At 36.8% G+C, this 17,148-nt stretch overlaps 3 protein-coding genes across 3 annotated transcripts in view; 1 reads left to right on the top strand and 2 right to left on the bottom strand.

The window, feature by feature from the left end:
• LOC107698734 (female protein-like) overlaps positions 1 to 543 on the bottom strand; it is a 1,569-nt gene extending 1,026 nt beyond the window's left edge. Inside the window, 1 exon segment of the mRNA XM_016499833.1 lies at positions 373 to 543. Within this exon segment, the coding sequence (XP_016355319.1) occupies positions 373 to 430 (58 nt within the window). The 5' untranslated portion in view covers positions 431 to 543.
• Positions 1 to 8,870, top strand: part of LOC107698718 (attractin-like protein 1) — a 286,058-nt gene extending 277,188 nt beyond the window's left edge. The window contains exons 27-28 of the mRNA XM_016499821.1: positions 3,201 to 3,366; positions 8,454 to 8,870. Of these exons, the coding sequence (XP_016355307.1) occupies positions 3,201 to 3,366; positions 8,454 to 8,592 (305 nt within the window). The 3' untranslated portion in view covers positions 8,593 to 8,870. The remainder of the gene's footprint in view (positions 1 to 3,200; positions 3,367 to 8,453) is intronic.
• Positions 8,871 to 9,946: 1,076 nt separating this feature from the next.
• LOC107698717 (GDNF family receptor alpha-1-like) overlaps positions 9,947 to 17,148 on the bottom strand; it is a 76,479-nt gene continuing 69,277 nt past the window's right edge. Inside the window, 4 exon segments of the mRNA XM_016499819.1 lie at positions 9,947 to 10,004; positions 12,644 to 12,677; positions 12,680 to 12,778; positions 13,996 to 14,105. Coding sequence (XP_016355305.1) covers positions 9,947 to 10,004; positions 12,644 to 12,677; positions 12,680 to 12,778; positions 13,996 to 14,105 — 301 coding nt within the window.

Raw genomic sequence — 17,148 nt, 5'->3', positions numbered from 1 at the left:
TCTTCCCACATAGTGAGGTAGATATGTGGGGGCGTGTTAGAACGAGCCGTTTTAGGTGTGGCTGACTCTTAACTTTTATAAAGAATATCTCTTTGGATTTGAGACTTTAGTCTTTGCAACTTTACAGATCTTCTTTATGCACCAAGAGCTTGTAACACTCCAAAGAGAAAGGAAAAATTGAAATCGCATCATATGACCCCTTTAATACAGTACTATTGCTTAATGAACAAATGCAAAGGCACAAACAAAATGAAATGATGAAAGCAGTCTAAATTCTTATCTTATCAGTCTAAAACATTTTTCAGTGCTATTAATTAGGTGACCTCTGTATTTTGAAAACTATATTGTTAGTATTACATTTCTAGTACTTACGGGACAACGCCAAACCACAAAGGACAATAAAGAAAACGTATGAAGCAACTCTCTTCATGGTCCTCTTGGGTCGAGTCAGGCAGGACAGAGGTACCTGAGCATTTCACCCTGCTCTTTTTATGCTGCACCACTGTAGTGAGGACACCGCATGTCAGTGCTGATTCAGCAGTTCAGTCACATGCTAAGGAGCAGGGCTGCACTATTTGCCCCAAAAGTTATTTTGCAATTACGATTTCAACTGGGATATGATAAACATTTAATCTCGTATGAAAAAGCATAATATAACTGCTGTTGAGACATCCAGGCAAAAATAATTATATGCTGCCAATGGAATAGTTACATGTTCCCTGTGTGTGTTCTGCCCCTGTCAACAACAACAATATTTTTTATTATTAGCTTGTTATTGTTGTTGTTGTTGTTGTTATCATTGTTATTATTATTAATAATAAAATAGAAAAATAGTAATACAGTTGTACTTTTAAATACAAAAAACATTGAAAATTATTCATATGTGAAATAAAGTGAACCTAACACATAGTGTGTTCTCAAATGCATTACAATTGACCCAGACTCAGAGATGGAGCCATTCATTCAGACTACATATATATTTACTTAATTCAATCACTGTGTTTATGATTTGGTAATCACAATAAGCCACATTGCCATTTTTTTTTTTCGATTAATTGTGCAGCCTTCAAAGCAGCTATCACTGACCTGTTGCTATCTCCTTCTTTAAACAAAATTATTGCTAAGGCTTTTTAGGCTAAATTCTTCTTATACATCCTCCATGTAAAAACAACACAATAAAGGTGAACGAGTCAACATTTTTAATCGTTTTCATAGAATACTTTTTACATTTTCACAAGCTAAGAAGAAATGTGACAGATTGTGGAAGAGTCTTGTGTTTAATTTGTAAATTCTCTGGAGCAATAAGATATGGATGTAGAGAAATATTTTTTTTTTAACTAAAAACCCATCTAAAGCACATTCACAACAACTTTATGTTGCAACCAAAGCCAAATACAGCTGACCACCACAAAATGCCTGCGTAGAATCCATAACACACCCCATCCAATAGCCATTATTGCATTTCCATCACTCATGCTTGGTTTTTTAATGTTCGTACTTTTAAAGTTCCTGTACTGCTTACCAGCAGAAAAAACAACATAACAATAAATAAACTCATAATGCAAAAATATTTTTTTTCCCCTTTCTTTTTGGCTTACCATGAAACAATAACATAGTGTTATAGTAAATAAATGGCTGTTGTACATTTTCTTCATTTGGGATATAGGACAGGACAGCAAATAATTACAGATGCAAGTCTTGTACTGTTTTTTTACTGTAATCTCTAAACAAAAATATATGCTGTATATATAGTTACTGAGAAAAGCAATAAATCCTCATCCAATATGATAATACATTGAATAACCAGATCCCAATTCAAATATAGCAGGCTCTATAAACATAGTTCATGTAGAAGTATATATATGTGTGTGTGTGTGTGTGTGTGTGTGTGTGTGTGTGTGTGTGTTTTATGTAGCACTTAAAATGTCCCGTAAATACCATGGAGTACAACAATACATTATTTTTGTTCAAGTTGCCACATGAACCAAAGCAGCATGTCATAGACTCTTTTAACATGTACCTCTGAGGTGGTTAAACTGCACATGGCTCATAAGACTTCTGGGTATGTTTTTTGAAAGAATTCTCAAATAATTGTGATGCAGGATCACCGCTACTCACTCTTTCAGTAACTTTTGTATAGACATACAGTACAAAAAACTGGCTACAGTTTATAATACATACATGACTAGTTTGCATGATTTGTTTGGGTTGAAGTATGAAAATCCCTGTCAAAGCAACATCAGAAAGGCAATATACACTTAATAGATACGCGGATGCCTCTTGGTTTAGTCTGGTGAGTGGTGATGTGCAATTTACAGATACTTATATATGTAATTGTAACATAGAACCTTGACACATCGTCTGATTACACAAGAATCAATGCTGCTGACTGGCCTCAGTCTATGTTTTCTCCTGTATTCTGTGACACAGAAGTTACAAAACCCCAGTTCTATTGACATATCCATCCAGTCAACCCATGACCTCAACCTCACATTCAAACAAACAGATGTACAAACAACATTACGCATTCACACATGCAGCCACACGCAAACACACCATGACAAACAAGAGTAAAATTGTCAAATAAGCTCCTTCTTGTATTTTCAGACAAGCTACTGTCCTGTTGGTCATCCAAAAACTTGATCTCTCTAAACTCTCCTTTCACTTTCTACAACTAGATGTTTTGTAAATGTCTTTCGATATGTTTGACTGTTTGACCTACAGATGGGCCAGTGACACATCTCAGGAATTATTTTCTATTGTGTCTCGGTCTCAATTTTGCTGTGTCTTTGTGTACCAGTGAGCAATGGATAGTGCACATATGCACAGATAAGATTCTATGCTCTCTATGCAGTGACAGGAGTCCTTATGATTTCTGGCCCTCAAAACACCAGCGATTGTATAGACGGCACAACATCACATGACAATGCTGCAATGATTCCGAGGTTCTCTCGCATTTCTTTCACGTTTCATCTTCCGATGCAAAATCAGGAGGGAAGAGACAGAAACTCAAGTACACCAAGACCACTTTGTTTCGTTGCATTAACAACATCAACAAAAGCTCTTTAAAAAACAGAACAGCAAGAGAGAGGAAGGGAGGGACTAAGAGAAAGAAAGAGAGAGTACAGAGTACAACAGATTGACCAGGAACAGCGATCGACTTTGTACAAGTTGTGACTGTCCGTGTTTTATGTTCTTAGGTGGCTATAACATCGCTACTGTGAAGATGCAGTACAAGGAGGTAGCCAGCAGGAGTAGCAGAGAGCTAAGGCCTGATAGAGACATCTCCCGAGTGGAAGAGTTCCTGGAGATGGTGTTGGAGGAACTGGGGTCATTGATCTGTGGGTCCTTGGAGAAACATAACAGGCAAGAAAGAGGATGAGCATTTATTTTTATCAGCCAAAAGGTAGTTAGATATGTCAGAGATTTCAGCTGTTTGATTTTGACATTTTTTTTCATACATTTTTTTACCTTTAACCTTTTCTAAAAGGTATGCATATGTGCTTAGCTTTTCAAGGCTTTTAGTACACCATAATGTGTTTTTAAAAAACTGGACTTTCATCTTGCAAACAATTGCTGATGTCCCAAAACACTATAAAAGTGTCTAAAAAAACACTTCCAGTTCATTCAGAAATAAAAATGCCACTCTGTCTAAGTTCTACCTAATATGGGTTCAGATTTCTGAGAGATTAGAAAAGCTCTTTGATTCAGAAATGACATTTTTTGCTGAAAAGAGGTCCTAATTTTTAGGGCTGTTTGGACCTGCCGCGGCAACACTAAATGTCATTCTAGCATATAATGTTGCTTTTATTATGTACAATGACATTTAGTGAACTTTAAAAGGCAGAAGATAAGCAATGTTCACATTTTGCCATCGCCCAACGCAAAGATCATGTGCACACTGGGCGAGAAGGGCCCTCTAGTGCCAGGTCAGAGTTCCAAAAGGGGCCAACGTGACATGAGATAATTATTGCTTTGTCTCTCCTTTCTTTCATTATGATTCATCCTTTCAATAGCACTTGACATATATCGGAGATATGACTGGTTTGGGATGTGCTATCAGTTTTATTCTGACATGAAAAGAAGTATGTTAGCATACTTACCACACATAACACATCTATTGTGTTGTTTGTCTTCAGCTTCTGAGCCTAGAAAGGAAAAAGAAAGATCTCTTAAATCAACTGGATAGAAATGAAATAATAACATCTTGGAGCAAGAAAACCCTTACCAAACAACATTTTACAACAATGCTGCAGGATGATCCACACAGGATAATCAATATAGCAAAATGCTCATACTGCTGTTTATAGCTGCATTATTTTAGCCGTTAATTGCATTGTATTAGTAGTGTGCTTTATAACGATATTGACAAGTTTAAAATCTATAGTGATTTTATTTTCAGATAGTGTCAATATAACTAGAGAATTAAATGTGCATGCAAGCCGATATTAATGTTAATTATATGAATCATAGCAGTTAGGTTACTGCAGGATTCTCAGTTTGAGGCCACCTTGTATTTCTCACAATCGATGTTCAAATTTTAGCATTTCAGATGTAACTCTCCAGTAGCATACAATTTAGTATGGATTTCACTTCCTTATGTGTGTGTACTTGTATAGGTATGTGTGTCTTAGAAAGTGAGAAGCAGTGGTGATATAGGAGACCTGGTGACAATATAATGAATGGATTCCTGTGTGTTGGCAGTTCGGTATCCTCCTGAAATTAGCCGACTTGAATCTAAGCCAGAGCCCAGCACGATAAAGCAATGCCTCGGCCAGCATGAAACATTATAAACAACCGCATCTACGGACCAGCAAAAAGAGGATTTGAGGTTTAATATCAATGATTGATTTCTCCCAGAGCGGTCCTAGCACCCTTTACACATTTTCAAAATTGAAGAAATAAACCAACACAATTGTAAAAAGTATAATGTTCAGGCAAAAAAAAGAAAAAAAGTTGGATAATTGTTCTTTGTACACATCAAGTAGTGTTTTAATTACATTGAAGCAAAAATGCTCCCGAAGTGCAATATATGGCACTTTAATAGTGCAAAAAAAAAGGAATTGGAAAGAGAGAGCAAAACTCATGAAATTGGCCCTTAATCTCACTGAATCACTTGACAGCATACTAAGCAGAGTTTTTCACTTTTATTATATATTTGAACATGAGTTCACACTGAACCCAGTGTGATAATATGCCCAATACTTGCATTTTGACATGCTTTTACACAAGATGAGGTATTTACCATATTACCATATGTCTCTTTGTTTTGAGGGCGATAATGCACATCTGGCTCTGTCATTTTACTCACACGAAAACCTACAAAGGCAAAAACCCTTTCTACCACATAACTAAAGGGGGATGCAAACAGTATGGCTGGTTGTAAACATCTCAGTTCTAAACAAGAGTGAGAGAAAAGCAGTTCGATATGCAACAGAGGCTACATTAACATGGCGTTTATATGCAGGAGTCGTCTCGCTAGTTTTCCTGGAGGTCAGCTGCGTGTGCTGCGATCATTTGTAACCGATGAAGAAAGACTGACAGACATATCCCATGAGTCCGCACTCCCCGTCTCTGTTCTTCTCCTCATTTTCACATTGACAGCTGCTCCCCCTCAGAGGACAACGTTTAACAGTGAGCCTAATACAAAAACATGTAAACTCATTAACTTCACTCTCAAAGCCACTTTCTCCTGCTGCTGCGCTGCTCTCTGTTGGAGTGTGTAGGTGTGGATGTATGTGTATGTGTGTGCATGCCCTAATGTCTGTGATTATATATTAGCCTTGTTTTAAATTAAAAGACATGCTGTATATGGCCAACTCTTAACAGTCATTGTAAATTGAATGTGTAGGGGGGTGTGGGGCTTGTCAGATTGAGACTGTCACAAGGGCTGTATCTCAGTACATTTACATTGATGGATTTGGCAGACATTCATATCCAAAGCGAGTTGCATTGCATTCAGTGTATACATTTTATCAGTCCATGAATTTCTTGGGAATTGAATCCATAACCTTGGCATAGCTAACGCCATGTTCTACTGTTTGAGCTACAGGAATGCTGTACTTATAAGTTGTTCAGTCAAAAGTCTAAAGTTAATTTAGGCCAGAGAAGAACTGTCTCTCCCCCAAATGAGCTTGGCTTCTCCCAAGGTTGTTTCTCTTTCTCTCACTGAACTGACTTGAGCTGAATAGCCACACTATTGTCTTCTGGGAATTGATCTAATTTCATAATTGATAAACTATACTAAACTGAAACATTGAACTGACTTGAGCTGAATAAGGACGTTATTGTTCTTTTTTAGAGCTGTTTTGCAGCAGAATTTGAATTTGTTTCATATGCGAAGAAGTTTGTATCATTGATTCTGTTATTTTCCTGATGGTACTGTGAAGCTGCTTTGATATAATCTATATTGTATAAAGCGCTAGAGAAATAAAGGTGACCTGGCAAATGATGCTCGAAACCCTCTTAAATGAGGACAAATTTTGTGATTGTAAACATGATATTTATATTATAGCGGTTACAGATAAGATTCAACTATTAATGGTATAATGTATAATTTTTTTGTAATGTGTTTTAAATATTAATTTACCCTAAATAGTTAGATAGTTCAGTAATTCTAATTTCTGTTTCTGTTTCCTCACATTTTTGCTGTTTTATTCTTTAAATTTTAAATTAAATTTTGCTGAGATACATGCCATAGCATCACATATGCTGTTTTCATGGCAAATGATCTTTGTGACAATTTATCCCATACAGTGTGACAACATGCCCCAAAAGGTAATTGAAAACTGTACTGTGATTGATTAGGGGACAATAACACCTTTTTTTTGTTTTTTTCCTAAGCAAGACTTTAAGGTTTGTGCCTTTACAGAAATTGACTTAAAAAAAATAAACCTGCCCACGAGACCTTCCACGTCTTGGTCTCCCCTATAATGTAGTATAGCTCTCTTATCTAAATTAAGCATATGCAACTGAACTATTCCTTTCTTAAAAACATTATTTTCAAGATCACCAGAGGTATTTATTAACTCCTAACACAAGAGGACCACAAACACATCGTCTGTTTTAAAACCCTGCATTCCCTGAGGCACATACACATACACCAAACCCTCAATGCATAAATAAAACTTGAAGATCTATGTCTGCAATAGTTCCAATGACCTGGAGGCTTCCGCAGAACTGGTAGAGGGAGTTATCAGCCGGGTTGAGATGGTTGATGTGTGTGACCGGCTCTATGGCGTTGGGTGATCTGCCTCGATCCCTGTTCCTCTGGGATGGTGTTGTCAAAGAGGTGGTTGTTTGCAATGGGGGCATCGGCTGCCACACGCTCACGTCTGTCCCATTTCCAAAAGCCAGGATTGCATTACCTACGCACAAAGAGCAAAGTTGGTTTCCTACCTCATATTAAAAGAGAGATACAATGAAACATTTAAGAATTAATTTCAGGTCCGGTACAGCACAGATAAACACTGTAGATAGGTTTTGCCTCCTGTCTGTTGTCAAAGTCTCAAGTTTATATTCTGAGAGATGTTTACCATAACATAAGAGTACCCAGAGATGCATGACTGTTTATTAGTTTCAAATATGTGTTCGACTGTAAATCAAGGCCTACTCCTGGATTTTATGTGCATACTGTATGTGAATGTGGCTCAGAATTCCCTAAATATATAAAATTCAAACTAATCAATATTTATGCTGAACTGATGGATGCTAGATAATGAAACTGAGGGCATGCAAAACTTGTCTCATAAACTGTAAATTACAGGTGGTTTCTATTTTTCTGAATATCGGAGGTCAAACCTACATCCTACAGCTACATAATGACCATCAGCTTAATCTCTCTTTCTCTGAGATTTATAATCATTGATTTAACAGAAGGACCAGCAGTGTGTACCATCCTGTATATGACCGAGTAATTGCAAGGCCATTTATCACTAACTTATTAAACCTGACCTATCAACATAGTCAATAGATAATGTGCTGTTTGCTTTAACTGCCTGTGTGATAGACTGGAAATGATGCGTATTTGCCCAAACTCTCAGTCAGGCCCTCCCCCAACCCAGCCTTTCTTAGAAGTAGGATCTACTGCCTCATTATATGGCCCGCTGACAGGCTCTTGCTCTCTCTGCCACCTCCGCCATCTCCACTGAAACAGTACAGACTACACACTGCTCAGCACATATAGTCTGTGAAGACACGGTTTTTAAGAAAAATCCAAGAAAGTGTGGTACAGTATGTGTGTAGTTGTTTTACATTGTGAATTGTTTTTTTTTTAATCAGAAACGTCCGCCCTCTCTCATAGTGCTTAGTTCTGTCTGTTGCTACGCTACGTCTTAATGTTTCATTTTCATCTCCCTCACTAATTTTGTCATACTCGCATGTAAATAGTTTGAACAAACACATGATGAATGTATTGTTTGCTATTTTTAGAAACTTTCTCTCCATCTCTCTAGGAAATACTGGAAAAGACCCGCAGGCTCTGAGCACTTTGATCGTTGTTTTGAGTCTATGAGCCCTGACACATTTTCTTCAGCAGATGAATCGAGTAGTTTCCTCTCATGTGCATTTCTCTCAATGAGTCAAGTTCTCTGAATCCACTCTACACTCCACCAGCTGATGTCTGGAGACCTTCATATCCACATGGTTTTATGTTTCAAAGAAAGAAAAAAATGTTCTGCAATATCGCTACTGTTTGCTTTTTTTGTGATTTTTATGATGAAATGCATACCAGCTTAAAATAAGCACGCTTTTCTGATGTAAATAACATTTGCATTAGTTTTTTTTCCCTTAACACACATTTATAGTTTTGCTATAAATATGACACCATACAGTGGGGTCCAACATTCTTAAACGACTAGTAAAATCCCTTTTCCCCCCATTTTTCAAGAGCTTTTATTATACATTTATCTAACTGAATACATATTTTTTTTTCACATTTACATTCTACACTGTTCTTTTGAATTTTCTATTTGTCAAAAAACACAGAGGAAAAAAAAATCAGTTTTCACAAAAATGTTATGAAGAATTTTTTTTTTTTCAAAATTGATGATAAGAACCATTGATAATAACTGAGTAACAATAATCAATTATTATAACTGAGCAGCAAATCAGCATATTAGAATGATTTCTGAAGGATCATGTGACACTGAAGACTGGAGTAAATGGCTGCTGAAAACATCACACACACAAAAAAAAAAAAAACATTTTACAATATATTACCATCACAGTATAACTGTTTTTACAGTATTTTTGATTAAATAAATGCAGCTTTAGTGAACATACGTTCTTTATTTCAAGAACATTTAAAAAAAATGTAAAATATATACAGCATAATTTATTATTTAATCTAATTAATTTAAATCATAATATTTCTTTTTTTCAGTGTTTTAAAATCCTATAATAAAAGTTTATTTGCAGCTTTAAATTAGCAGCTGGGATTTTGAATCCCAGAATTTGGACCGCACTGAATAAATGTTTTTGGGAAACACTCTTATTACTGTACAATTATATACAACAGCTTGATTGTTGCCACCAAACTCAAGATCTAAGGATGTAAAGCTGATGTTAAGTATTTGAGGGGGGTGGGAAGAAAAAAACATTCTCAACTTAATATTTTCAATAACGCTCTCACTATTTCACTTGATGCTATCTGTTCTGCTGAAGCTCAGCTCTGCTCTACACTAGCCTGTGTTGAGGACGCCGTGTTCCAAGGGCAGACAGATGCATAAAGCCCAGGGGCTAGTGTAGGGTGTGAGGCCAAAGCGCTTCGTCATAGCCTCCTAAACACCCAGATACTGACGGCGCTGGGAACGAACCCCCAGAACTGTCAGGATGCCTTAACACTGAAATCCCGTAATGAGACATGAGAGAATGCGGTAATGAGAAGGAGAGAGAGAAAGTGAGAGAGAGAGAGTCAGAAAGAAAGATAGAACAATAAAGAAGCAGTTTAACCCAGTTTAACCTCCTGAAGAGTCTCCTTCAACATCCCATCAAAGCCCTCGGCACTAAAAGAAACAAATCAAATTAAGCTCAGACTGTTCACAGATATACTCATCCTACAGTGAATCCACCCTGCCCTTTCTTTTGAAGATCTGAACATTGAAATCTATTTCTTTTACTGCAGTGGTTTAGAGAAAGATTTTGACAGGTCACTATTCTCTTACTTCTCTTAATCACAATTTTGCCTTCACTAATTCACTGTAAATGGTCTTGACGTGAACGTTTGTGGTCTGCATAAAAGTCCAAATATTCCATGTAGACTTTCAAGGTGGAAAATTAACAGCCACAGTGTCTGAATGCAGAATTTTACCAGCTACTCATAATTTTAACCAGCCATTTTTAAGTAACAAATAACAACTGCTGCACAACTACAGTAGGAAAATAAGGAAACAGGAAAATACTATGTAGTTTTAGATGATATTTAGATTTTTTTTGTTACAGCTTAGTGCGATTATCAAATCGCAAAAGCTGTGATTTAATTAAATACATTTTATGCATGAATTTTTCTTAAATGGTTTTTAGTAATTTTTATATTTCCATTTAATAATTCTTCTCTTTTTTTTGTTCTTCTTCATCATCATAGCCATATTGATATATAAGCACAAACTTGTGGCCAAATTGTGCAGCCCTTACAAACAAGCACAGTTTCAAAATGCAATTTTTATTAGAAGAATTATAATCATATTTTTCTCCAAATTGTGCAGTCCTACTGTTAGCAGGTCCGACTGTTAGCAGTGAACTGAGGACTGGGCTGTTACAAATGGGGCATGATGATCGACATGACCTGTGAACTATATCACCATAAGACACTTATTTCAAGTGCTGTGTATTGAGGTTTGAGTAGTGGCATTCATCTTGACCCTGCTTTCTAAACTGACCCCTGCATGGATCTCTGTCAGTACTATAGATTTTTGTAGCACTCCCAGGACTTTCACAAGCTCTCCCTGAAAGCTTGCTTTTTGCTATTACCACTTATGCTGTTTTCATGCCATTCTACGAGTACACAGGAACAAAACGAAACACTTGGTGCAGTCAAGGAAGTGTAGCGTGCAAAAGATATTCAGGGAAAAGGGTAAGGGAAAGAAGTGTAAATAATAGGAAGATGGAAGAGGCTTTTTAGAGGCAGAGGTAAAAACAGGCTGACAGTTGGACAGCTAAAAGCCTCAGAAAACAACTTGCTGGAGTCTGAAGAGATGGACAGAGCAAACCAGATAAGAGGGAGAATGAGACAAATGGACAGGGAAATGGCACGGATGGAGGCACAGAGTTTAAAGAAAGAGAAAACAAGACAGAAAAAAGGTAACAAGATATGAGGAGTGTTTGACTGACTTATTACTCACATCTTTATGTCTATTTTTATGTAATTTACTAGTGGTGGGTGAAATGAAGCTGGCTCTTTTTAAATAGCCATGAGTTTCCCAAAGAGTTTGTCATAAGACTACAGCACTCAAGTATGAAACCATTAAGTCAGACTCAGCAAAGTTAGAAAACAGTTTCTCATTTAAACTTCAGTTGGAAAATGCCATTAGAGTTGGGAAGTTTGATTAATTTTTGTGAAACACTTTAAATGGAACATTTTAATGCATTGATTCCAAACTTCAAAATTTGGCATCACCACTCAAAAATGTTCACAAAGTTCTCCTATTTTGGCATTTTACATGCTTTAAAATGTTTTAGTAAAACTATTTGTAGGCAAATGTTATTGTTTATAACTATATATTAGTATTAATAAATTCATACATATAAATATAATATACATAGTGCTGGGTATCGAGTTTGATACTTTTTAGGCACTGACTTTTTAGGGTTCCGCCCAGAGACGTGGCTCACATGTGAGGCTGTAGTGTGTAAGCGTCCGACCCCCATAGATGTACGGCTACGTTTACACTAGTGTGTTTTCATTTTAAAATGCTGTTTTTTGATCATGTTGACATCAAGCTAATTGCTACACCTGCTTAGCATTTCTCATGTAAACACCCTGTATTGTTATGGAAACAGGCAGAATCTCATAAAAATCACATACAAATCAAATACTGTCATAATCGCTTGTTTATTAGCTTCATGTTTCATCAGTGGAAATGTTTTCCTGGGTTTCTTCTGTACAGAATTGAAGTGTAATGGATGAGACAGGGTGGGTTATAAACGCATAATATGATTGACATATGAGCAGCGAATGAGCTTCCTCTGAGTCAGAACAGCGATCATGGCATACAGTGCTGGAAGCAGCTAATGCTCATCAGTAAATCAGTGGAAATTGAATAGAAATTATGATTCTGTCTAAGCTATACGTTTTAAAACAAAAACGCACTAGTGTAAACGTAGCCTAAAAGATGTGGAAAATGAAAACTATTTAATAATACACTTATTAAAAACAAGCTGAAAAAAAAAAAAAGAAAAAGTTTTTTGAGGTAATGTAAATTTAAATCTTGTTAAAACTGATTTCATATCATTGGCATCGAAAAAAGTATAGTTCAGGAACCAGTATCGAAGTCAAGGTATCGGTATCGATATAGAACATTTTTGAACGATACCCAGCCCTAAATATAAAGATTTTGAGCTGTATGGCCCAGCTCTAACAAAAACTACACATGTAAATCAGCAAGTCTGCCTCGAGTGGGCGAGTTGGGCCAGAACAGTAACTCACGCAGGCAGGCGTTGTCAGTGAAGAATTCTGTGAATCTGTCGCATTCCTCTTTGCTGTTGCCACTGCTGCTGCAGTCACAGAATGGCGACACGCTGATCTTGGGTGAACGCAGATAATTTGAGGTCATCACCGTGCCTGGAAAAAAACAAAAAAGACATGTTCCTACAGTCAGGTTGGTGTGAGAGCATCTGCATGCACAGTGAGGCCAAGACTTGTGGACAACAGCCTGGTATCAAGAAGGGCAGCAAAGAAACCACTTATCTCCAAGAAAAACATCCCCGGATCTCAATCCCATAGAGAACCTGTGGTCAGTCCTCAAAACGCGAGTGGACAAGCAGAAGCCCACAAATTGCGATAAACTCAGAGAACTAATAAGGCAAGAATGGATCGCCATGAGTCAGGATTTGGCCCAGAAGCTAATATCAAGCATGCCAGAGCGAATTGCAGAGATTATGAAGAACAAGCATCAACACTGTAAATATTGACTCATTATATTTTTTTGGCAATAAAAGTCTTTAAAACTTATGATATGCTTATCATTGTTTTTAAGTATACCATAGAAACATGGAAAAATAATCTATAAATACTGAAGCAGCAAACTTTGCAAAACACAAAAATTGTCACTGCCAAAACTTTTGGCCATGACTGTACACGCTTCAGGAGTATTGTATTTTAAAAATCAATGTATCAATTTCATATTTAAAAGGAATTTGACTAAATATGTGTGTTTCCGTTTTTATAAGCCACACATCACACATTAAACCATTGAAACCTAAACCCTTGTCATCTTCAGATTAGTCGTTATATTGTTCTCACTGAGCTTTCTTAAAAATAATAATTTTGGTGCAATTGTGCTTCATAAAAGCTGTACTGTGGAGATGTGACAGTGTTAGCCCACAGAGAAACAGTCTCCCACTGGTAGAACAACAGGAGCTAATCACATATTAATAGCTGCACTGCTTTATTCCCGTGTGTCCAGCTGCTGCTTCTGTGTGGTGCACAGACGACTTGGGGGAAACATCCAGCACAAGCAAAACACAAAGAAAGAACTAGAGAACAAGCATGTTTTCCCAAAGGCTTAATCTATGTCTATCTCAGTGGACTGTATAGAGAGTAGTAGCAGTGTAGTAGCAGTCACTCAGTGCTAGTTAATGAGACACTAAACTGCATCAGTGAATCCAGATTTAACAGATCAACCCAAATCATCAGTATATAACTGGTTGATGTTGATATATATATATATATATATATATATATATAGTGCAGCTATCTCTAATTAACATTAAATTTACCATATTAATAATTAAAAAAAAAATAAAAAAAAATAAATATATGTTACAGGGCAGACTCACCAATGAGGCCAGAGTACGACAGCAAGCAGTCAGCGTAGTTCTCCTTCAGACAGCCAGAGAGAGAGCGGGGCTCAGGTTGACAGTTAGTGAAGAAATCTGCCAGACGAGACCTAAAACACCACACACACACACTTTATATTACATAATTCTCACCTTTTCCTGACATCACTTTATAATTAAATAGAGTTCATTATAAATGAAAGAAAACATACGTTGCCAAATCTGTGTTTGTAAAGCAAACTGCACACGCAGTTCTTGGCTGTTAAAAGTGTTGGATGACTCTCCGCAGCAGTCTGTCGCGGTGTTAAGGATGGAGAAGAAATGTGTAAATGAATGTGATGTGCCGTGTCTCCTAAGACACATGGTGTGGGGTTTCTGCACAACTACACCAAACACCTTGCTACAGCTAGGGGCTACACCTGGCTTCAAAATGGTCATGGGTACAAGAGCAGGATGGATACAGAAAGAAGGACAAATAATGAGGAAAAAATGACTGGAATGGAGCATATGAACTGTACAGACCTGGAGCGCAAGTGCAAATATATTCCATTTATTTGTATGAGTGTCTGAGTTTGCCTCCAGATTTCTTAACTTTGTGTATGTTCTTTATTTACTCGCTTTACTACTATATAATGGAGTCTCAAAGTTCAAGACCACTAGTGAAATGCTTCTGTTTTTTTATATTATATTATATTATATTATATTATATTATTAATTAATTATATTAATCTTTTTTTATTTTTTTATTTTTTTTTACAAATTTGACATGAAAAATTTGATTTTTCTTTAGAAAAAAAGATTAAGATAAGTAATTAGAATGTGTTTATTATTAGATCATTAGAAATTATCATAATAATAACATTTTAAATTGTCTTTTTTAAACCAGTTCTTAATTATATTAGTTTATTTATTAAGTAAAATATATAATATTAATATAATATATTAATATTATTTTTATTATAACATGGTATAATAGAATATTAAAATATAATATTTTATTGTTTATTATTTTATAACAATTTAAGTAAACTTTGAATCAAAATATATGAAAAAGTAGTTTAGAATACATTTATTATTAGGGTTATTTGTTATTATTTAGGGTCAAATCATTCATTTAATATTATTAGATTTTTTGGTGACAACTTTACAATAGAGTCCCATTAGTTAACGTTAGTTAATTCATTAACAATGAGCAATATATTTGTTACTGCTTTTATTAAGTTGGCTTGAGAAAGCCAACTTACTTTTGTGCTATTTAAACTACTTCTTCTTCTTCTGAGACTAACATTTCTGACTCTTATTCCTCCTACAGCTTTAACTCTACAACCACCAAACTCCCATATCTTCAGACTGTTCTGACTTATGACTGGAATTGACTACACGACTTTTAATATCTGAGCAGATTTTAAAATGCTGGACATCATACACTTACTGACTTTGTAAACAGTCACAAAGGAAAAACTGGCCATCATACACAAAACGACTGAGGATCATACACTACCAGACTATAAAGTCATTCAGATCACAACAAACTCACGCAGAAAGATGCGTCCAGTGTTGCCAGATCAGATGAACGATTTCTAGGCAAAAAGCTCACCAAAACCTGCCAAATCCAAAAAAAAAACGCCCAAAATTTTAACTGTCATAATTAGGGCTGCCCCCTAACAGTCGACTAACCTTTAGTTGACAAGAAAAGGCTTGGTCGACCAAAATTGTATTAGTCGCTTAGTCGCAGATAAAAAAAATCCACAGGAAGTGGTGAGGTCACGCAGTCCGTGACGGACAGATCGTTAACGGCTGGATTTTGTGGTAATACATTTCATCCAAATGCTCGCCTATCATTCATCGACCTCAAATATGGCTTATCATCTGAAATATGTAAGTAGTAGCAACTTTACATGGCCACTCAATCTAATGTTAACCTAGAAAAATGTGCGCTATTCAAGTGTCTGTGCGGAGTGTGAAAGCGGAACAGTAGCGCACTCACAGCATGACAGATGGAGGCGCCGGTGCAGTCACTTGCTCTTAAAATACTCCGTCATTTTTGTCATACAGAAAAGAGTAATACATCTTTCAAATCTGTAAAGCCTCTACGTTTATTTGTGTGCACTCACTATAACAACAAAACATTGCGCTTTTGTAAAATAATGAAAGCAAACATGCGCTTTCTGCCATCTCGGCCTCTGTGAACCTGAGCACGAAACTCCGTGTATACTTGCCTTACAGACATGAAAAATATATCTATAGAGAGTGAAATGCCTACTTTCAAATGAAACAATTCAAATCTGAAAAAAACAGATATTCTCAGATTATGTAATCCTATGAAACTTGCATGCAGGCGCATCCACTACAGGGGAGATGACGAGTCGGTGTCTGCGAATTAATCTCTTAAGCCAAAATCACAGAAAACACTAGTTTATCAATAAATTATTAAAACGTTAATGCAGTTTATAGGTGGGGTAAGCGATTTCTGGTAGCCAATGTTGACATTTGAAATCACCAAAACAAACGTCTCAGGTTACGTATGTAACCATGGCTCCTTGAAGGAACGAGACGCTGCGTCGGCACGGACACACTCCTCGGAGCGTGCCCGGCGAGAGCGGAGCGTTTATTTTTGAGACCATACTCACCAGACCATATTTTATCCTCTGGTTGTCTGACTGCATTTAATTCTGAGGAATAAAATGAAGTATTTATTTTTGGAAAAGCACAATCCGCCCCCCGAGAGCCGACTGCGCGAGCTCCGCTCCCCATTGATGCTGCTTATTCCCGCCCGTGACGTCTCGCCCATCTATTGGTCTGATTACACACGAGGTTCAGAGCCGGTCACGCTGAAGGGCGTTTCCTAAGCGTCTTCCTACGCAGCTCGAGTTCCTGAAGAGGAACACGCCCCTACCCCAAAAGGGTCTCACCCCTATTTGATAGCTCCACCCCACACAACGTACGCAACCCAGGCAACGATTAGCTCTGTGAAAAAAAGCAAAACCAATGTTACACCGTGTCTATACCAGATGCGAGTGGCGCGGTGTGTCAAAATACTATAGAACTTATAATCAGTGATGCTGTCTACTACACCATAGATATATATACATACAGTGGGTACGGAAAGTATTCAGACCCCCTTCAATTTTTCACTCTTTGTTATATTGCAGC

This window comes from Sinocyclocheilus anshuiensis, unplaced genomic scaffold (genome assembly GCF_001515605.1).
Source record: "Sinocyclocheilus anshuiensis isolate Anshui unplaced genomic scaffold, SAMN03320099.WGS_v1.1 scaffold1015, whole genome shotgun sequence".
NCBI lineage: Eukaryota > Metazoa > Chordata > Actinopteri > Cypriniformes > Cyprinidae > Sinocyclocheilus > Sinocyclocheilus anshuiensis.
This window is presented reverse-complemented; position numbering and strand designations above follow the sequence as displayed.